Below are 23,021 nucleotides of genomic sequence, written 5' to 3'. Positions count from 1 at the left end.
CTTTGTCCATATATAAACTGCACCGGATTATAAGCTGCACTTTTGTTCACAGCAAGGATACTCGTGCAACAAAGTAACCAATTTGTAACAATCACGCGATCGCGGGTTTTACTGGCAGGTGCTCAATTCGTGAGCTCCGCTCCCCCTGCACTGCCGGCAGGAGCCCCGGCTTTCCCCTGCACCACGCCACGAGCGGGAGCCTCGGCTTTCCCCCACGCTACGCCGCTGGCGGGGGCCCCGGCTTTCCCCCACGCTGGCAGCTGGAGCTCACTCCACTTGCTGCACAACAGAGTAACCAATTTGTAACAATCACGCGATCACGGGTTTTACTGGCAGTTGCTCAATTCGCGAGCTCGGCTTGGCCCGTGGCTCGCACTTCTGGGTTGGGAAATTTCAGAACTTTGTCCATATATCGGCCACTCCAGATTATAAGCCACACTTCTGGGTTCGGACCAAAAATTTTAGTCCAAAGGGTGTGGCTTATACTCGTGAAATTACTGTAATCTGTAGAGTCACCAAATAGCTGAGATTTTAAAATACATTAGGATTCTACATCTTGTAAAATAAAGGTAAATATGACAAAGCCATTGAATAAAAGTAGAATATACAGTAATTTCACGAGTATAAGGCACACCGGAGTATAAGGTGCACTTCCAGGTGTCAGCAAATTTCCAAACTTTGTCCATATATAAGGCACCCTGGAGTGTAAGGCGCGCTCTTTTTTTTGGCAGTGAGGATTCACGCGCAATAAAGTAACAAATTAGTAACAGAACCGCGTGGTTTACTGGCAGGTGCTCAATTTGCAAACATTTTTCACAGATTGGTGTAGCCTTTAAAAGCAACCCCAGGTGCCCTCCCTGTGCTACAGGCCCCGGCACTCCCACCCGTCCCCAGTGCTGGCTGGTGCTGCTGGAGTGGCTCGGCTCCTGTGGTGCTGCTGCAGCTCGTGGCTCGGCGCTCCCCCAGCACGGCTGCGGCTCGGTGCTCCCGCGGCGCTGCCCCCCCTCGCGGCTCGGTGCTCCCGCAGGGCTGCCTCCCCTCATGGCTCAGCTCGCAGGTCGCACTTCCAGGTTGGCAAATTTCCGAACTTTGTCCATATATAAGGTGCTCCAGGGTTTAAGGCACACTTCCGGGTTCAGACCAAAATTTTAGTCAAAAGGGTCTGCCTTATACACGTGAAATTACTGTAATTATGTTTTTTAATGCCTCTTATGCTAGCACCAATAAGCTTATCAGGAATAAGAAAGTTACTGTGGGGAAAAAAAAAACCTAGAGCCATTCAGTAAATGATTAGGATACCTCCTAGGTATTTAGGTTTCTTAGCAGCCATTAAATGAGAAAATTGAATACAGCCCATCATCACATAAAAACCCTGGTTACACTAGGGCAAAGATCAGTTTTTTGTTGCATTCTCTCTTAAAGCATCTGATGTGAGTCCCAAATACAAGATACTGAGACAGGTTGTCCTATTCAGTTGTTTCAATGTTATAAAGAATGGAGTAGATTAAGCTACACTGCCAAGAATTTAACCTTTCTGGTACAGGAATAAAATTGATATATAACTAAAAGTCATAACTGTACATGCTTTGTTTGTATTTCCATCAACTTCTAATGTCAAATCATCTTGAGACAGAGCTATAAATTGTCAAATTCCTCCAAAGATTTGAATTACCAGGCCAGCACAACCCAGTAATATGGAGCAGCTCTTGTCCAAAAACAATCCCTACACACTAATATGTGCAAAACAGATGGAACAGTGAGGCTGCCGCTGTTAAAAGATAACTATGCTACCCCCTCTGCTACGGTGTTGTATGCAGTGGTACAGCTGTAGTGTCAATCAGTTGCGCAAAACTATTTCAACTGTAACATCGGAGAGTTTATAAGTAGTAGCTAAATTTAATAAGCCTTTTTAAAAAGAAAAAAAATTATAAAACTTAAAGACATCCATTTAATTCTAAATATATTTTTCAAGGTCATTGAAGGATGTGCCTGGATATTTGGGACAGTCACCTTGAAATACCTGACTTCTCTTGTGTTTGGAATAGCCGACGATGTAAGTTCTCTTATCAAAGTATTTGGTTGGTATATTTAAAAAATTTTATCACTCCTAATATTTGATTTTGACATCTTACTGATATACTTTGCTATATTTCCAAAATTTGTTTTGCAGAAGTGGGATAGAGATTGTATATTTGCTTTTTCTTTCATTATGTATTATTACTTCAAGATGTTACTGCCGAAATTTGTGAAAACACAAATATCTTTACATTTGTCTTAGTGAATGCTCTATGTTTGTTTTTAAATGTGAATTTACAGGGCTTCGTTTGTCTTGGCTTTCTTCTCCTACACCTTTATTTACTCAGTATGTCAGTTCACTCTTAAATTAATTTTCATGACAGTTTTGAAATGCTTGTTGTAACAAGTACGGCCTTTGCTGTATTTCAGCCCCTTTATTCTGTTGTTAAAAACCTGTCTGCAGATGTGTATCAAGACCCTAAAAGATAGGAAGGTCACGTCTTAAAATATGACTATGCAAACCTATACTCTTGTTGAATACAGTCACAATAGTAACACCCTTTTTACTGCTGTTTTCTGCTTTTTATTTAAGACCATACAATCTGTGTTACACTCAAAGATGTTATGTAATACCCCGGAAGTAGATTTTTGGTGCTCTTGTAACAATAATGTAAATGGTATAAACTTCTGTTCTAATTAAAAATATATCTCAATACAATATGATTTCTTATATTTATACTATTTTGTTGTGGAAAACAGGACAGTTTTTGCTTACTACAGTTTGGTATTTCTTTCCTGTATATCCTACCAGGCTCATATAGGAAATATATTGAAATCTAAATTTATTGGCTACAAGGATTTTGATACATTAATGTATACCTGTGCTGCTGAGTTTGACTTCATGGAAAAAGAGGTAATTTGGTCAAAAAATGTGATTTTGGGAGAGGGAACTTCTTGCTTTATCTTTATTTGTAACTAAAACATTTGAGAACCACACTTCCTACTGCCATCATAAGTTCAAATACATGCTTGTGAAAAGAGAAATTATTTAACTAAAACTAAATTTAATTGGGTGTATTGCATTTAAATAAACTTAAACCAAAGCAGTGTTTTGATTTTAGATCTAAGAAATCTGCTTGTTTGAATGAAAGGAGTGCTTCCTCAGGAATAAATGAGAGGTTAAAATTCTGCAAACAAGACTTTATGGGGCTCTCAGTACCTGGTTTTGAGTATATGGAAAGTGTACTGAGAGCTGCAAGGACCTTATGTGGTAGGTTTAGACTACGTAACAGCATTGAAGCTTCATAATGTGGCACTAATAGACTTCTTTTAATTTATTAGCACCTAGATATGCATTTGGAATGTTTATAGGTTAGTCAACCTATAGTACTCAAATTCAGATGAGATACAATCTATTTCTCATCTTTGGATGGCTTACCAAAGAACTGGAAATCATTTACTGGTGACCCTAGTATTATGTCGTTAGTATGATTGCTGGGTGGAGTTTATATTTACATTTTACTCCAGGAAGATCTCCTTATATTAATTTCTTTAAAATGATGATTGAAATAATTACAGATGAAGGGAAGTGATTAATGAATGTGATTTCCATTTTAGACTCCAGTAAGATACACAAAGACTCTGCTATTACCAGTTGTTCTGGTGGTTTTTGGGGTAATCATCAAAAGGGTAAGTGATTGATTTAGTGAGTTGCCTTTACCTTGAACTTACATTTCACTTTTTTTGAAGGGATTGCTATTTAATTATTTATTTGAGATGGGAAGAAATTGATGTGGTGGGTTAACCTTTGCTGACTGCCAGGTGCCTACCAAGCTATGCTGCCATTCCCTGCTCTCAGTGTGATGGGGAAAGAATAGAAAAATCTCATGGATCAAGATAACTATGGGGGCCTCACTTTCTGATTCACTGTCATGAGCTTGAATTGAGGAAGATCAAATTAATTTTTTGTGAATTGAAAATAAAATGCAAGATGCAAACCAAAAGCTAAAACTATCTTTTCCTCATCTCCAGGCTCAGTGAGTCCCTTCCATAGGCTGTAGTTGTTTTAAGTATTGGTTCAGGTCCTTTCCATGTTTATATACATATATATAAACATGTTCTTCATATATATGAACCTATAAACAGTTCTTCAGAAACAGACTGCTCCAGCATAAGTCCCCTACAGATTGCAGCTCCTGCCAGAAAACCTGTTCCTTTGTGGGTTCTTGTCCCCAAGGTGCAGTTCTGCCATGAGCTTTTTCCTTTGGGGGCTCTCTGTGGGTTGCAGCATCCTTCAAGGCACGTGCACCTGCTCTGGCATGGAGTCCTGCACAGGTCTCACACGTGAATTTCTGTCTGTTCCACGTTAATCTTTCATGGATCTCTGGGAAAAAAACAAAAAACAAACAGTGCTATCCAAAAGCTGCAATCTCATGGTTCACATGGAGCACCTCCTCCTGCTCCTTCACTAACCTTGGTGACTTCTGGGTCATTTCACTCCCAATTCTACTGCTCTCTCTTAAACCTGCTGCAGTGCTACTTTTTTGTAAAGATGTTATCAGAGGGGCCCCACCAGTGTTGGTGATGAGTTCAGCTTTAGCCAGTGGCAGATCTGGTTTGAAGCTGTCTGATCTGTCTTGGACAGGGGGCAACCCCTGGTCTCTTCCCACAGAAGTCACCCCTGCACTGCTCCTGCTGGTGAAACCTTGGCATGAAAACCCAATAGTCAGAAAAAATGCAGGTTTTCAAAAACATGTTTTTAAAATTCTGTGTTCTCTTTGCAAAGAGTTTTGCAAAGGTCCAGTCCTGAGTCCTGATAAAACTTTATTTGACGTTAAGCACCCAAAAAATTTCTGTTACTTAGTTGATCAATATTAACACTGGAGTTTGTAACTGTTTTTGTAAATTTGATTATGTATAATTTGCATAAAAGCAACTTGCACTTTGCACAAGAGCAAATGGGATAACTGCTAACTGCCTGGCTAATTAAACATCCTCTAAAAGAAGTTTTAGCTAAAATATTGCATGTCTTTTATCTTATTATCTCAAAAAGAGATTACCCAGATATAATTTAATGTAACAAATGTTGGAAATGCTTCAAAATGCTTTTGAAAGTTGTTTCATAAATTTTGTTGTCTCTTGTTTTCTTCAGGCAATTAAATATATTTTGTGGTCCTTATCTCATACAGGCCGATATGAAAAGTAAGTATTATCTTCTTTTTTAATGTAAAACTGAATTTTCTGCTAGAAGTTCATTTGATTTGCTATATGCTACATAATTTAGAAGTCTACATTATGTTAGTAATTTTTGAAAGGTTAGTTATATGCAGGTGGTAACTGAGTGGATGTATAACAAATGGCATTTTTATATTACAACTAAAACTAAAGTTATCTGCTAAACCTGTTTTAGACATCTTAACCCATTTATGCCTAGATTTTATGTTTAGTGATTTACTTTTTCTGCTCTGTTCCTAAACCACTATTTATGTACTTTGTTTATGTTATAACAAGAAAGCCTTTTTGCTTTTTTACTATGAATAATGAATGCAATTTCTTTTTTCCCCATTATTTTCTTCTGGGTTATAAAAGATACCCGAGTTTGATCTCATGGAAGTAATTAAAAAGACCTGCTAAAATCAAAACTCAAGATTTCCAAATAGATACAGGGATTGAGGAAGATAGTTGTGATATGCAATTTATTTCAAAACTTGCATAGAGGGGAAAAAAATTTTTGACACTTGACTTAAGCTTACTGGATTAGTTGCATTGTCTAATGCTGTTAGAGATGATTTTAAAATAAATCCGGTGCTTCTGTAGTACATAAATAATGTTGAGTTTTGGGTTGGTTTTTTTTTTCAGAGATGAACACTTTAACCATGGTGAGGTAAGATTCTTTTTCTGCACAATTTTATTCCTATTTTAATGCAAATACTCAGTATTGAAATGCAGGTTGCAATGGACTGATGCCATTGCACATGGTTTATTTGAAGCTAAGTATTTGCATTGTTATTTCCCTCATCGTAAATTTGGTCTGGTATGTCACCAGAATAACTCTGGAATGTTGGACAAAGGAATATACTCGCTTATGTGGGTGACTGTGCAAGAGAGGAATCTTGGACTTTTGCTGTAGCTGCTCCAAAATTAGAAATTAGAAATGCTGAAATTAGGCTGGACCTTCTGTTTTCAACACGGAGACTGAGAAGGAGATTGGTTCCTTCGCATGACGTATAAATGTTCAAATTCTGTTTTGAGATACGCCATAAATGAATGTTGTAGTACACATGGTTCTTTTTAGTAAAACTGTGCAAAGCAATGTAGTGTGTCCCCCTCTGGAGCCCTCTGCACAGGAAGAACATGGACCTGTTAGCACAGGTCTAGAGGACATCCACAAAAATAGCACACTTCTTCTATGAGGACAGACTGAGAGAGATGGGATTGTTCAGCCTGGAGAAGAGAAGGCTGTAAGGAGACTTGATTGGGGCCTTTCACTGCTTAAAGGGGACCTACCTATAAGAAAGACAACTTTTTAGATGAACGTGTTTCAATAGGACAAGGGATAATGACTTAAAACTACAATCAGGTAGATTTAGGCTAGCTATAGGGAAGAAATCTTTCTACAATGAGAGTGGTGAAACATTGGGATCAGGTCACTCAGAGAGCTGGTGGATGTCTCATGGTTTAACCTCAAGTTGCTTTAGAGGAGGTTTAGATTGGACATTAGGAAAAATGCCAGAAGTGTTGTCAAGCAGTGGGATAGGCTGCCCAGGGAAGAAGCTGAGTCACCATCCCTGAAGACATTTAAAGACATGTAGATATGGCACTGAGGTCATGGTTTAGCTGTGGACTTGACAATGTTAGATTAATGAGTGGACTTAAATCTTAGAGGTTTTCTCAAACCTAAATGATTCTATGATAATCAATCAGATAAAAGCACTGACTGCAAAAATGTCTCTGATTTAGCACAGCACTTTGACAAGTAACAGATTAATGTTAAGAGTAGTGAGTGACATATGCCTTTTAGAATACTAAAGCAAGCTGCCTCTGATTGCGTGATTATCGAGGATGATCTTATTCACGTCTTTTATTCCATACTTGGGTATTTTGGGCACTAAAAAGCAGGGTCTCTTAACTTCTATTAAGAGGTTATACAAGAAATTTTGCATATATAATTGCCTATTAATGTCTAAGGATTTTTTTTATTAGCTAGCTGTTTCTCTAGCTCCTTTTTCTTTTATTGATAATGTTTCTTCTTCTTCTTGTTATTCCATTCCTTAGATGCGCTACGTGCGCTTCAGATAAAAGGTAACAGAAAGTCATTATCATCATCTGAAATATGAATATCTTTACTTTGACTTGGAGTCTTTCACACAAGTTCATCATTTAAGCCATACTGAAAATGAAGTTGTGTGTTTAAGGCAGAAATGAAAAGTATGCAAATTTGCTTCTGTGTCTTGTGGTTTCTTTTTTTCTTTTCAGCTGGTATTCCACGCATTGCAGCTGTTGGCATACAGTGTCCTTGCAATTTTAATTATGAGACTAAAACTGTTTTTAACACCCCATCTGTGTATTATGGCTTCCTTGGTGTGTTCAAAACAGGTAAGGTCTCTTTTTTCCTGTAGCTATCTCAGTACTTTGTCCTAAGTTAAGTGTCCTCAGTTATTTGTCCTAAAGCAGATTTCTCTGTGTGTAATTGCTGAATACGAGAGTACCAGATAAAAATAAACTTGGTTATATTGCCTGTCAAAAAATGGTTCCTTTTCCCCTCTTCCCAAATAAAGCAAAAGGCTTGCTTTATGCAACTTGTCCAACTGCATTATTATGCGAGTTAACATGCTGTGTATCGAGCTTGAGCACAGGGAGACAGATTTTACTGTATTTGCACACTTTTATGCCAGTGCAAGTTTTTATTGACTATTAATTTTATCCAGTGTGTGTCTTTGTTTTACAGCTCTTCAGAGTTTATTGCCTTGCATATTTTTTGTCTATTAATTCTTTCCAGAAGTCTTGTTTGAAGTCTTGCATGTTGAAAACATTTCAGTCTTAAAAATCAAACTCATATGCCTAACTCAGACTTAATCTTTCTACTTTGAAATAATTTATAACATCAAATGTTACAGATTTCCTCCAGATATAAAAGGTCTTAGAATAGGCTTTCATTGTCTGTGTTCTTAGGAAGTGGACATGATTAAAACTCTATTTAAATAGCTGCTTTAGAAGCGTTGTATATGCAGCAAAAGTAGGGTAAGTAGTCCTTTGTCTGGGAAGCAGGCAGGGAGGTACAGTAATTTCACGACTATAAGGCGCACTGGACTATAAGGCGCACCCCCTGGGAGTCGGCAAAATTTGCAACTTTGTAGATCATATAAGGCGCACTGGACTATAGGGCGCACATTTTTTTTGCAGCGAGGCTCCGCCCCCAGCTCCCCCAACATGGTTGCTGGCCAAGGCCCCCACCCAGCAGCCGTGGGCCCCCGGGCCCACCTGGACCCGGGAGGGGCGGTGCCACGGGCCCCAGGGCCCACCTCAACCGGGCAGCCATGGGCCCCCGGGCCCGCCTCCACCCAGCAGGGAAGGCGCTGCAGGCCCCCGGGCCCGCCTCCACCCAGCTGCCGTGGCACTACTGGCTCCCCTCACGGCTCACACTTCCGGGGTGGCAAATGTCGCAACTTTGTACATCATATAAGGCGCACCGGACTATAAGGCACACTTCTGGGTTCGGGGGAAAATTTTAGTCAAAAGGGTGCACATTATAGTCGTGAAATTACTGTAGATTGAAAACTGAACGGTTGGGCCCAGAGAGGGGTGATCAGTGGTGCCAAGTCTGGTTGAAGGCCAGTAACCTGAGGGTCCAATGCTGGGTCGAGGACTCTTCAGTATCTTTGTTAGTGGAATGAATGGTGGGACAGAGTTCACTCTCAGCAAGTTTGCTGACGGTACAAAACTGGGAGGAATGTCAGGCTCTTTCATATATCCAGGGACAGGACAAGAGGCAATGGGCATACGATGAAATGCATATTCCCTCTGAGCATGTGGAAACTTTCACTGTGAGGGTGGTCAGCATTGGCACAGGTTGCCCAGGGATGTGGTGAAGTATCCATCCTTGGAGGTATTCAGAAACTGTCTGGACAGGGACCTGGGGCACTTGGCTCTGGGTGACCATGCTCAAGCAGTAGGGCTGGATCTTCAGAGGTTCCTGTCACCCTGCACTCCACTGTGATTTTGTAGAAAGTGTCTAAAGGAGAATTAGGGTGGTATGGTGAAGCCAGTTTCTGTCTGTGAAACAGCTGATACCCCTGTCAAACAACTGGAAGATGAGTGAATCAGATGGATTTATGCAAAGAGGCGAAAACTATTTTGGGTAGCTGAACAAATAATTGTTTTCCAGAAAACTGAACTGCTTCCTAAATGATCTTTAGAGAGGGATAGTTCTTTGTAACACTGGACAGATTATACAGTATCAGTCTGCTTAAATGTTGTGCTCATCCCTTTCTTGATGCCTCGTGTACTTGGCATAGGTGAAAGTGCTGAATGTTCGCCAACATCAAATCAATCTCTACAGTTAAAATATAAATGCTAAGAAATTATCAAAATCTCTTTCTTTAGCCATCTTGTAATTGAGTATTGGGACTTAGGAATTTTCTCTGCATGCTTGCTATTCTAGAACATTCACAGGTGTTCAGTTTTGCAGCTCTTAGTTCTTGAGATGCTAGTATCCTTTTAGGTGGTCTGGTTGTTCAAGCAATAGCAGTTGCACTGGTTATTTTTCTAAGTGAACTTTCATAAGATGTTTCTGAGTAATTTGAAATGAAGCTACTTTTCAAAGGTCAGAAAAACAAAATGAAAAAATGTTTTTTAACATGCAATTTCTAGATAACAATTATGATTTAAATTAACGCTGTCCAATGTTGATTTGTTCTTAGTTCTTTTTTTAACTGTGTGTTTCTTGATGGGATTTTCTGCCCTGTTGGTTGGGGTGGTGGTAGTAGTAGTAGAGTTTTGTAGGTGAAGTTCAGAACTAAAAGTATTTATATATTTTGTGCTACAGTAAAATCTGTCCTGATTTTTTTTTAGCTACATGGTGACTTTTGTTTTTTTTAAAGCACCTGAGTAATAGCATTTCAATAATTCTTCCTGCATTGTTATGGGTGTTGAGTACTGCAGATGGGATCCTCAGGCCAGTTAGTGAATGGTGGTGCTTTTCATAACTGTGGCGTGTTGGATCTTAGAGGATTCCTCAAGTGGTAAATGTGTAAATATTGGAAGGGAGGATGGGTTCAGGGTATTTTGTCAGTATTTTTTATTTGCTACTTCCAACTGCATTTTGTCACTTTGTTTGTTCTGCTGTTTCCTATTGTAGAGTGAGAGTAAGCTTCTCAGGGAGCTGCAATTGCAGATGATAAGCTTTTCTGGGAGCTGCCATAAGCCACCATTGAGCAGATCACTTCTAAGACTTAAGCAAACAATAAGAAAACTTCTCTTTTTGTTCTTGTTTTGGTTGGTTTGCTTGTTTTTGTAAGGCCAGGAAAATACCAAGTGTTTTTTAATGAGCTTTTTCTATACTACTGGCTGCAGAGAAATAGCTTTTTGAGGCTGGAAAATCTGACTATGTGCAATACTAATCCAGAATTTCTTGGGTGGAGGAAGATGGGACTTATGACCAAATGGTTGATTAACACTTGGTACACTTTATCATTGGATAAAGTTGTAGATGTTTGAATGGACATAAGTTAAGTGAAAATTTGGTTTTACAGATGCAAGAAAAATTTAAGCAAATTTATGATAGGCAGTTATTGTAATTTAGGTCAACACTATCCTTTCATCTAGCAGACTATGAAAGTTGATCTGCAGTGGTATGTTAGTGTATCTACAGTAATTTCACGAATACAAGCCGCACTGAGTATAAGCTGCATCACCGGGTGTTGACAAACATTTCGTTCTTTGTCCGTAAATAAGCTGCACCTGAGTATAAGTCGCTCTGTCGTTCGCAGGGAGGACCTGCGTGCAACAAAGTTGCCAAATCTTAACAGAATCGCAGCAGGGCGGGGTTTACTGTCTCAGCTTGGCCGTGCAGGCTCGGTGCTGCCGACAGGGCTAGGTGGCCCAGCTCGGCGCTGCCGCTTGGTGGCAGGGGGGGCACAGAGCCTACCGGCACCCGTGGCGGCGGTGGGAGGTGGGGATGGAGCCACCCCGCTCCTGCGGTGGCGCCATGCGGGGACGGGAGCCCCCAGAGCCACGGGGCCAGCAGGAGAGAGCCCCTGCCTTTCCCCGAGCCATGGGGCCAGCAGGAGGGAGCTGCCCCGCCTTCCCCACCCCGTGTACTGCCTGCACGGAGCAGCTCCACCTGCTGCGCAACAGAGTAACCAATTTGTAACAGCCGCGTAAATGCCGGATTTTACTGACAGGTGCTCAACTTTGCAGTTTGCGATGACTCGGTTTGCACTCCCAGGGTTGAAAATGTCAGAAAATTATTCACATATTGGCCGCTCCTGAGTATTAGCTGCATTTCCGGTGTGGGAGCAAAATTTTGGTCAAAACAGTGTGGCTTGTATTCGTGAAATTACTGTAATTTGTTTTGAGGCTGAAAATTACTATTTGCACATGGAAATTTTGTATGTTGTGTTCTTTCAGCATGAATACCTGAACTTCCCATTTTTCCATTACCAGGAGCTTGTGGCAGCTAATGGGCAATAAAAATGATAATGTTCTTTTTCTAATAAAAAATATTTTCGTTGTCTGGAATGCTTTCTGATAAAGATAAGTGACCTAATGTTGATTTTCATGTGAAAGTAATTCATTTCATAACAGATTTTCAATAAAGGATTTTTAATGAAATAAAAATATAAAGCTGCATGTTTGCAAAGGGAGTAACTCCCTTCTTCTGTACAGGTGCATTTTAACTATGAGAAACCTGTGATTAAAACCTTTACTTCTCTTAAGTTGAATCAAGAGGAGTAATTAAATTAAGGATCAGTTCATTTTTGTCATTAAATTTACAGTAATTTCACGACCATAAGGCGCACCAGACTGTAGGGCCCACTTTTTTTTTTGCAGCGAGGAGCCGCCCCCAGTTCCCCCCGCGCGGTTGATGGCCGAGGCCCCGCCTCAACCCAGCAGCCATGGGCCCCTGGGCCTACCTGTACCCGACAGCCGCGGTGCCGCGGGCCCCCCTGTACCCGGCAGGAGGGGAGCTGCGGGCCCCCGGGCCCACCTCCACCCGGCAACCATGGGGCCCCAGGCCTGCCTGTACTGGGCAGGAGGGGCGCTGTGGGCCCCTGGGCCTGCCTGTACCTGGCAGGAGGGGCACCGTGGGCCCCTGGGCCTGCCTCCACCCAGCTGCCACACCCCCACAGTCCCGCCTCCACCCGGCTGCCACGGAACCGCGGCCCTGCGGGCCCACCTTCACCTGGCTGCCGCCGCACCGCAGCCCCGCGGGCCCGCCTCCACCCGGCTGCCGCGCCTCCGCAGCCCCACCTCCACCCGGCACTCGCGACACCACTGCTCCGCCTTCACCCGGCTGCCACAACCATGCTGTCTCCCCCCACGACTCACAGCTCACACTTCCATGTTGGCAAATTTCCAAACTTTGTAATGATATAAGGCACACCGGACCATATAGGCACACTTCTGGGTTTGGGCCAAAATTTTAGTCAAAAGGGTGTGCCTTGTAGTCGTGAAATTACTGTACTCTTTGTGCTTCAAGTTAGACTCATATCTGCTGTTCTTTCTGTTCAGGCTTTTGACCATTTACATCCACAAATTTCCTCTTTCTGTTGGGGAAATGATACAGTCCTGAGTGGAAACTTTGAAAACAAAATAAAATATCTGGAGAAAGACTTGAAGTATTCTTTTGGGGAAAAAAAACAAAAAACAACCCAATACATTTAATTGATAAAAAACACCCCGTAAGGAACAGCATGCCATGAAAGAGATGCTGCTTTTGCATTGAATATATATTCAATCATTCCAGGCTCCTTGTGTAACCAAAATGATCAAAGTCTCTGATTTTAGCGCTATTGAGGTTTTATAAAAGCATGACAGTAATGTAATTTTCCTTGATTTTAAAAACTGTGGGACTGTCAAAGTTCTAACATGTCCATGAAGTGACATTTTTGCAGCTGTTGGTGAAAAGGAGGTTTGCTTATGTAGAGCAGCCTACAAATAAATTCATTTATCTTCATCCTTTTAGATCCACACAGTGGTCAGGCCTATTTGGAATATTAACTTTCCCTGCATAGTATTACTCTGAGAAGAGTGTTTAGTGGGTCTTTAGGGATGACAGTAGAATACACTGTATTTTTGGAGAAGTGGCTGGAGAATTTTAATATTCTGACATAGTTTGTGGTTAGTTTATAAAAAAGATAACACACACTACCTAATTGGTATAGTCAGCCTAGTGGGTGTTTCTTTTATTGTTTCATGCTTTTGTTAAAAAAAAACCGCAGGTAATAGTACTACGAATGAAATTTTTTATTTAATGTAGGCTTGATATTTTTAATGTATGGGGCCTTCTGATTGGGAAAAAAATGTAGTTTATATTTTCTTATTTAAGGTTTAGTTCAAATATGGATGTGGTAAACTGTAACTGCTCAAACTAAGCTTCAAAAAATGTAGTGCTACTTATTTAACTACTTATTTTCATGTATTTATGAATATTTGCTTAGAGCCTTAAGCAAACTGTCTTTAAGAAACAATGCATGCTCCAGTTCAAGAAAGGAAAGATTGGGATGTAAAGCAGCATTAAACTTACTATCCTTAAAGTCTGTTGTTCTAATATGTTTCAAAAGTTTGCAGTATAATCTCTAATCTGTATACTGCATATAAAAACTTTAAATGTAAACAGGTGATAAAATACTGTAAAACTCCAGTTAGCTTTATTGAATCATCTTTACTCACAGATTTTTACATTTGAGCTACAACTTTAAAGGTTTACGTTAATGTGAATTTTTAAACTCTTTTTTTCTTTATTTAGAATTGCAAATGTAATGTAAAATATTTGTTAAACCATGAATAATTCTTCGGAATTATATTCTGAAATATTATATGTATTGTATATATTATATTATTATGTTCTGAACTATCTTATAATACTATGAATTATAATCTGAAGTTTAGTGAAGAAGAAATAGCAGAGATGTTTCGTAGTGCAATATACGTCAGGTTCCTTATAGAGAAATAAAAATTAATTGTTCTGCATACAACATTACAGAATTGTTGTCTAGGAATTAATTGATTCTTGCATTTCAGTTGTTTGGATGGCTCTTCTATAAAATCCAGCCCAAAACATTGGTCTTTGCTATTTTAGCATTGATGACAATAGAGGGATCTGCAAACCTTCGAACTCAGTGGAACATCATGGGAGAATTTAGCAATTTGCCACAGGAGGAACTTTTAGAGTGGATAAAAGTCAATACCAGACAAGGTAAACTATTTAATAATGTAGGATGTCCTCATTTATTGTGAGTTCGAACCACAGAACCTGTCACAAATGACTGCAGAGGTGTTGCTACTATCTGTGGCCCTGGCATGCCTTTTTGTCCGCATAAAAGCTATCTCGAATGAAAAAAGCACCAAAAGCTGACTTTGTTAGACTCCAGGCTACTGATCTGGAAGTTCTAATCCCTGGTGTAGTATTTTCAACAAAAAAATCTTGGTCAAGTCCAATTAAAACAGATTTTTACTTAAATGACGCTGGTCCTGTACATGGGTACATGATCAGCATTTTGCTAGAAGAGAATTTAAAATGTCTACGTGTGTTGTGGTTGCACCCCTCCTTTTCCTAATTCTGTCAGAAAACTGGCTGGAAACAAAGTAGTTGCCTTTCTAGAAGGAAAATATGTTAAAGCCATAGTGGACTGAAATTTTATTGCTCATTTAACACTGATGAAGTGACAAATAGAAGTGTGTTGTTGTAATGAGTATGTTATTCTACCAATTCAAGAAAAATAAGGTGTATTTAATCTCCATTCTTTAATGCTTAGTTATCTAATGGCTTATGTTCAAGGTTAAAAAAATCCCAAACTAAAATGCTGATTTTGTGCATTTCCTGTTGATGTCAAGTGCAGCCTTTTAAAAATGAGTACCCTACCCTCTTCATGGTTTTTCTACAGGATTACTGTTCAGATATTTGAATTGGTTCTCTAACTGTTTGATTTCTTGTTTCAAGAATGCATTTGATTGTGTATTTCAGATGCAGTTTTTGCAGGAGCAATGCCTACAATGGCAAGTGTTAAATTGTCTACACTTCGTCCTATTGTAAATCATCCTCACTATGAAGATGCAGGTTTAAGGTAAATTTTGCAGTTGAGGTTTTATTTCCATCTGCTATTGATTCTTGTAATGTTTTTAATACACAGTAGGAATGGCATCATGTAATCTTGTAAAATTTGTTAAAACCTTGTAGAACTGGATTTGTTATTTCAGTCAGATTGAAAACACATGCATTATTTCTTCAAGGTTTGTGTTCATCAGAAAGAATACACTCTAGGGACAGATATGCCTTGAAACTTATGTGCAAGAAAATCAGAATTAAATTAAGGAATTGGATTTCATCTATACAGTTATATCCTTTCTTCATTCTGGTTACTCCTGACATTGTAGACAGATGTATTTTTTTTATCTCTAGAATAGCCAGGGTATTTATTTCTATTAGCTTTCTGTGATTGACTGTTATTTTTTGTGATAATTGGTTAATTATTGAAGCTGAAATTTTGTAGTGGAGTTGCTAAGATTGGTTTTCAAAATCAGGACATTTGCTTAAATTGAAATTGATTTATCTGAAAAGGTCATTCATTTCTTTTACTAAATTTAATACTGTAGCATGATGTTCTTGTTAATTTGGTGAAACTGCTTAAAAGATATCCACAACAATAAAGCAGCAAGATAGAGAGGGATAGAAGAGAATGGACAGGAATTCATTTTACATACCTTAAGTCCTTAGTTCTCTGCCTGGCATCAACAGGTTTAACTTTTAGTCAGCCCTGAATTGGTCAGACATTGGGACTTGGATAATCACTATAGGTCCCTTTCAATTGAAATATTTTGTTCTAGTTACAAAATTGCGGGACCAGGGCATGTTTGGGAAAAATAAGGTACAGCTACTACCCATATTAAGTATCAGAAAATGAATGGACTTTAACAGCATCATACTTTGCACATTCAGAGGAGGATATTGCTGGATGTGATACGGACTGGCCTGGTTTGGAGGGACGTTAAAGGTTATCTAGTTCTGAAACAGGATCATGGTGTCCAAGGGCTGAATTTGCTTCATTACTAGGCAGACTCCAGGTCTTGTGCTCTGCATTTCAGAATGTCCCAGCAAGGGCAGTGTGACACAGTGACAGGGATCTGGAGAGACTTGGCTGAGGATTGATTCCTTCTGATCACCCCAGTCCAAGCAAGGTCGTTTCTAGCCTTCAGTGTTACATGGTGAATTAATTGCTTTGGCATCTTTACACTTTCAGTTCACAGTAACCATGGATCTTGTTACAGAGTTGTCTCCTGCTACAGAAAAACCAAACGGCTGTATAACTTGTTCTTGGAAGTACTATATTTATGAAGTCGTAATCATACTTAAGCAAATGGCACTGTTAATGTAAATTTTGCTTTAGCATAGTTACCTTGTGAAATAAAAAAGCCTTTCTCTCCAGTCTAAGGTTAAAGCTTACATTTTTATATTCCATTGCAGCTAACCCTTAGATTTTTCTTTTTGAAGGGACAGAACTAAGGTAGTGTATTCCATGTACAGTCGAAAACCTGCAAACCAAGTGAAAAGAGATTTGATAAAACTAGGAGTGAATTACTATATCCTTGAAGAGTCATTGTGTGTAAGCAGAAAAAAGTAAGTAATCTCCCTCTTTCACACAAGAATGATACATCTCTCAAATATGTAGTCTAAGATTCATATCAAGTTTTGGAATATTAATTTGTGTTGTATTTTGGACACTTTTAATAAATAAATTTTTGTCCAGCATCTGTAGATAGTAATCAGTATAATTGACTTTACCATCATTAGCAACCTTGTGTTCTTTGTGTGAACCTGGAAAGGTGCGTGCTATGGATTTTTAAACTTCACTGTACAAAACTGAAGAAAAGAAGGAAAGAAGGCATTACAAAGGAAAGAAGTACAGTAATTTCACGATTACAAGCCGCACCTAATTATAAACCGCAGGTCCGGTGTCGGCAACATTTTGCTCTTTGTCCATATATAAGCCGCACCGGATTATTAGCCGCACTTTGTTCGCGGCGAGAATCTGCGTGCAACTTTCACAAAGTGGCCGGTGCCACTAGGAAGAGGGAGAGGGGCGTCCCTGGCCACTGCTGCTGGGAAGAGGGAGAGGGGCGTGCCCAGCCGGTGCCGCTAGGAAGAGGGAGAGGGGCGTCCCTGGCCGCTGCCGCCGCGAAGAGGGAGAGGGGCTTGCCTGGCCACTGCCGCCAGGATGGGGCAGAGGGGCGTGCCCTGCTGGTACCGCTGCCGCGCCCCCGGGGCCAGGCAGCGCTGCCGCTGCACCGCCACTGCCCCGCCACCCGGGGCTGGGTGGGCTCTGGCTCGGCTCTGGGCTGCTGTGGGCTCAGACTTCCAGGTTGGGAAATTTCCAAAATTTGTTCATATATTGGCCGCTCCTGAATGTAAGCCGCACTTCTGGTTTGGGAGCAAAATTTTAGTCAAAATAGTGCGGCTTATAATTGTGAAATTACTGTAATTCTCTGATGACAAGAACAGATGTGTATATAATGAAAGCCTAGTATAAATAAAACATGCAAATTATAAGATAGTTGGAGCACCAAAATCTATGACCACTAATAGTCACAAAAAATTTTGTCACATTTAAGATGTTCTTCAGAAATGTCCCCCCCCCTCCTTCTCCCTTGGTTTCTCTTTCTGGTCTCCAAAACACAATTAGTTTGGATTTTTTGTTTTATTTTATTTTCATTTAGAATAAAATTAAATGTTCAATTTCTTTGCTGAATCTTTGATGAAATTAGAAATTTCTCAGTTATAATAATTTTGAAAGTCAGCTGTTCAGGGAATTGATGTTGGCTATGATCTTTTATAAAAAGCAGGAAGTTACTACTTTTTAAAGGTGTTTTATTTCCTGAATTTTCTTTAGAAATGTTAGCAATGTGTATATCACACATGGAAGATTTAAGGGTCCCTGGTAATGTATAATGTGTTGCATAATTTGCATTGTTTTAGGTGCTTCCTCCTCCAAATTAATTCTTTATTAATTACATAATCACAAAAGCCAGATGCATTTTACACATTCTTAATACTATTTTAAATTACTGCTATATTTATTGATTTGGTAATCTTTTCATTTTTCTAGTATAAAGACAAACATAAAAAAATACAGAAGGCACAGTCAAGTATTCATGGGGCACTATGAAGCAAGCTTCATGGGGTTTTTTATGGCATTTCTTCATTTCTCTTTTCATATTCCTATTTTTTAGGCCTGGCTGCAGTATGCCTGAAATTTGGGATGTCGAAGATCCTGCTAATAGAGGAAAAATTCCTTTATGTACCCTTATGAGCAAGGATTCCAGGCCATATTTCATCACAGTATTTGAAAATAGCAATTACAGGGTCTTGAAGATTCCAAAGGAATAATATTTCAATGCAATGAAGCATTCAGTCTTTCAAATCTTTAAACTAGTAACTGTAAGAATTCTGAATCAAAAATACCTTTTTTACTAGACTTAAAATGGGAAAATGTGTATTTTATTTTTTACCATTTTAAGTGAATTCTGATTGTAGAAATATCTTAAACCTAGCAGTTTGGATTTCTATTTCAGGGTCAGTCCCTTGAGATTTGCTATGCAAATGATTATATGTTTGCACATTTTATTTAACACTGATCCAAAAAGAGCTAAAAGTAGCTATGGAAAAGTTTGTAGGTGGACTTGAAACTTCATTTTTTTGGTGCATGTTATTTGGAGTCCTATTGATATTAAAAAAGAAGACTAATAAGGGTAATATTTGCAGTAAGCAATAGTTTAGCTTCTCAGTGTCCAAGGGTTTTTAGCATTTTCTTATGCTTTCAGAATAAGCTGGCATAATATACACGAAATTTTTAAGGGAAAATGCTTTATTCAGGAAAAATCTGTCATAGCCTTAGAAAGATACTAAAATAAATCCTTCACTGCCTTAACTAGACCTTCAGCGCCTAACTTGATAATAAATTACTTTCAAAATTTAATGCCCTTTTCCCTTTCCCCATATATTAGATTCTGCCTGGACTTTTTCATCAGCATTAAAGAAAAATGGAATTTATCCCAGTTGTGCTATGGGTGTAGTCAGTTGTGTGGGTATAATTGCTCCAGCATTATTAGATTGTTTCTGCTGTTTTTCTGTCAGCTTGATGTCACACCAGTATTATAATTAGATAATAGAAAACTCACCTTCCGAGATAGCCAGTGCAAGGATACCCTTTATTCATTTAACTAACTTGGTAGAATTCTTGTATGTTTATTGCCATTGGCAACTATCACAGCTTCCTGTGATACTACAGCATCATAAGACTTCTAAGGTCTGATGTTTCACCATGCATCATTCATGGTTTGGGTTTGTTCCAACTCAGTTTTTTTGTTCACATCAGTCTATTGGTATGACTGGTCTTTTTAGCCCTTAACAGCATCTGGTGATCCTGGATGTTATAGGGACACCATCCATCACGCCTGTAACAGTGTCAATTAAATGGGAATCTGTGATAAAGTGGTAGTATAACAACTGATCAGTATACTAAAACATCTTATTTTTTTATAATCTGTTTTATTGAGAGGATGAGGGCGAATGGCTGAAAATGCATTAGCTTTTTAACTTTTACAGAATAGATTTTGGAAAAATTTCTATAAGGAAACACAAAAAAGGGCTTTTGGGAAGTCACTTTTTAAAATGTTAATTGAATTCAAGGAAGCAGGAAAAAAGTCTTTATGTAAACATTGACTAGTGTTTCAGCACAAAAAGATACTGTATTTTTATGAAGTTTATGCCAACTGTTGACATGTACTTATGTGGTTAATAAAAAAGAGAAAGAAGGAAATTGTTCTCATGTTTCTGGTAGGTGTTACACTTCCCTTATGTCTGTTAAACTGAAGTTTAACAGTTACCACAGCAGATATAATTGAAGCTGAAATTTCAGCTAAAAAAGTGCACAGGAGGGCTGTAGATAATTAAACCAAACACACACCTCTTTCTGGCTTCCTTTTTATTCAAAATATCAGTGCAGGAATATGCAAAAAGACTGGTGGAATGACAAAACATTTGAAAGTTAAGGTTCAAAGATGTGCTTTTATAAAAATGTTCATCATTTGTTGAGGAGGTGACTGTTACTCAGTACATGGCCAGTACACTCTAAATTTCATCCCCAGGGATATTACGCTCTCCCTCTCTTTGAACTTCTCTGAAATCCAAAGAATTATTTTCATCTGTTTGATATTAATGTGATAACATTTAGTAATGAAAAAATACAGAGTAAAAAATGCATCATTGTGAGGAAGAAAATGTGAACCCTTGAATCAGGTTTCTTATCTTAGGAACTTCTTGTTGTCTCAGTAAATTGCTCTCGGTTACAAAGGAAAGAATTTTAGTTTAAATAACACATTTAACAAATAGAAGCACCATGTTAACATTATGCTTATCACTGCAACCTCAACCAGGAAACACAAGTTGGAGGCTTCTTAGCTCTCACTGAAGTTGCTTCTCTCTTTGCAAGATCTTAACTGATAAATGCGTAACACAAGTAAGTTCAGATTTAAATGCATGCAGGCCTTGAAGTAATTTAGGCATGAGACTGGAATACTTCCATACTTGAAGATAGTTTCCATTACATCTTAGTAATACTGGATCATTGTGCTAGTTTTGGCTGTGGGCTGTGTTTTGGCAGAGCCAAGATGTACTGCCACACTGGCCAGGAAGTTGAGGGTGCGTGGGAGGCTTGGAGGAGACACAGCTAGGACAGATTACCCAAACTGACAAAAGGGACATTCCTGACCATGACATCATGCTCAGTGTATAACAAAGTAGGGAGAGGGAGGAGGAAGAGAGGGATGTTTGGAGTGATGGTGTTTGTATTCCCAAGTTACGGCTGTGGAGGATGGGACCCTGGTCTCCCAGAGATGGCTGAGCACTTGCCTGCCCATGGGAAGCACTAAATTAATTCCTTGGTTTTTTGCTTGTATGTTCAGCTTTTGCTTTCTGTCTTAAACTGTCTATATCTCACCCACGAGTTTTCTGGTGTTTGCTCTCCTGATTCTCTCCCCAATCCTGCTGGTAGAGGAGTGAGCAAGTTCTTGTGTCGGGCTTGGCTGCTTGCTTAGGTTAAACTATGACAATCTGCCTGATTTGTCTATTGGAATCTGAAATACTGCTTGCTTTGCATTAAATTTCTTCAGTACAATGGGCACAATTACGATTTGATATGAAACTTCTGATAATTGTGCAAGCTTAATGTTCAGTATGGAATCCAAGTGAAGCATCTTTGTGAAATGAAGCTACTAAATCTTATTCAGTACTGCCCTGTCTGTCATTCTATCCATATGCCATTTAAAAAATGCTCTTTTACCTTTTTTTGCAGTTCAGTTGTAACAGTGAATTTGGATCAATCTCTTGAATTTTTATGATTAGACATGGAGTTCCAAAGCACAGGACTCACTCCGAGTGAAGAAAACTCCTTTAGCAAAAGCAGATATGTAAGGAAGAACATAAACATAGGGTTGTCAGAAATAAGCATTGTTTTTCTGCATGGCATGCAGAAATTCTAAATATGAGAACTGGTCAGCTGTGCAGAATTTGCTTGGGTAGTGAAACCTTTCAGTGCTACAGTAAGTTCTCCGCTGTAGCAGTACAATATCAACACTTTTATTTCAGTACAAAATCAAACTCAAGTATTGTGATGAACTGTTTGTAATGGGGCTTTAAGCTGACCTTTTAGGTTGGAACATGTGGGAACCCAGGGTATTCCCCTGGCTTCCCTGGAGCCTGTACAGGGGGCTCAAAAGCCTTGGCAAGGTGCCAGAAATCTCTGTGAGTTCGATCTAAGTCCCTGGGAGAAATTACCATCTTTATATACAGAATTACAGAGTCACAGAAATAAGTAGAGTGTAAATTGATGTGTTAAAAAGTAGAAAAGTAAGGTTTTAAAGATTGTTTACATTAAGGGGTTTTTAGACACAAGATGGAGGATTTGTGGCGTAGTAAGAAATTCTTCTTCTTCATGGCATCCATCTTCTGGGTCGGGATGCCAACTCGGGATTGGTGAAGGGAAAACTGCTCGGTGTAAAGTGGGTATAAAGTATTGGTGATTAATTGTAAATAAAGTAGACGTAAATTAGAGTATAAAAGATAAGTCCTGCCCCGGAGGGCAGGGGAACAGCCTTAGATGAGTTGCAGAGTGGACCGCTGTAAGGTAGACAGAAAATTCCTTAGATAAGGAAGAATAAACGACCTTGGAAACCTCAGAACAACAGCTCTCGAGTCTTCTTTCGTGCCCTGCTGCGCCCTGCCTGCAAAATAAAAACTCTTAGACCACCCTTTACTGTACAGGTAAGCGACCTCAGACCATAAAAGAGGTCGCCGCCTGTCACAGTTTGGCGTCCCTGGGTGGGCACAAGAAGTGGTCTCACGAAGTGAGCGACAAGCAGGTGTGAAGAGGGCCAACACGAAGAAGGCGAGAGCGCAGTGAGCTGGAGGTGGCTTCACAAAGGTGAGCACCGTCGACAGAAGATATCCCAGAGGCAGAGAAAGCTGCAGGGAAGAGATTTTGACCTTCGCTGAGAAGAAGACAGCTCCAAGCCAGAATCGGAAGGGAGGAAACCCGGGACTCCTCTCCTGTGATCTGCTGGCCAGAGACCAGGAAAAACCATCCGGTTCGACTTAGAAGACTTGCTTTTGGTAAAACAGGTCAAAATTCAGAACATGGGGGGTGGATTCAGCCAAGAACAAATCAATCTCCTAGCTACCTTAAAAGGGGAGATGTCAGCTCATCCCATGCCCATCCCAGATAAGGAACTTA

At 39.5% G+C, this 23,021-nt stretch overlaps 1 protein-coding gene across 2 annotated transcripts in view; it reads left to right on the top strand.

Annotated features, from left to right (window-relative positions):
* Positions 1-20,051, top strand: part of DPY19L1 (dpy-19 like C-mannosyltransferase 1) — a 52,592-nt gene extending 32,541 nt beyond the window's left edge. For both annotated transcript variants that reach the window (XM_033058622.2, XM_033058630.2), the window contains exons 14-23: positions 1,973-2,053; positions 2,828-2,929; positions 3,634-3,705; positions 5,168-5,217; positions 5,875-5,899; positions 7,492-7,611; positions 14,260-14,434; positions 15,203-15,302; positions 16,727-16,852; positions 18,463-20,051. In XM_033058622.2, the coding sequence (XP_032914513.1) occupies positions 1,973-2,053; positions 2,828-2,929; positions 3,634-3,705; positions 5,168-5,217; positions 5,875-5,899; positions 7,492-7,611; positions 14,260-14,434; positions 15,203-15,302; positions 16,727-16,852; positions 18,463-18,619 (1,008 nt within the window). In that variant the 3' untranslated portion in view covers positions 18,620-20,051. The remainder of the gene's footprint in view (positions 1-1,972; positions 2,054-2,827; positions 2,930-3,633; positions 3,706-5,167; positions 5,218-5,874; positions 5,900-7,491; positions 7,612-14,259; positions 14,435-15,202; positions 15,303-16,726; positions 16,853-18,462) is intronic.
* Positions 20,052-23,021: the final 2,970 nt, after the last annotated feature.

Source organism: Catharus ustulatus, chromosome 1 (genome assembly GCF_009819885.2).
Source record: "Catharus ustulatus isolate bCatUst1 chromosome 1, bCatUst1.pri.v2, whole genome shotgun sequence".
In the NCBI taxonomy this organism is placed as follows: domain Eukaryota; kingdom Metazoa; phylum Chordata; class Aves; order Passeriformes; family Turdidae; genus Catharus; species Catharus ustulatus.
The sequence above is the reverse complement of the archived record's forward strand: the minus strand, read 5'-3'. Positions and strand labels throughout refer to the sequence as shown.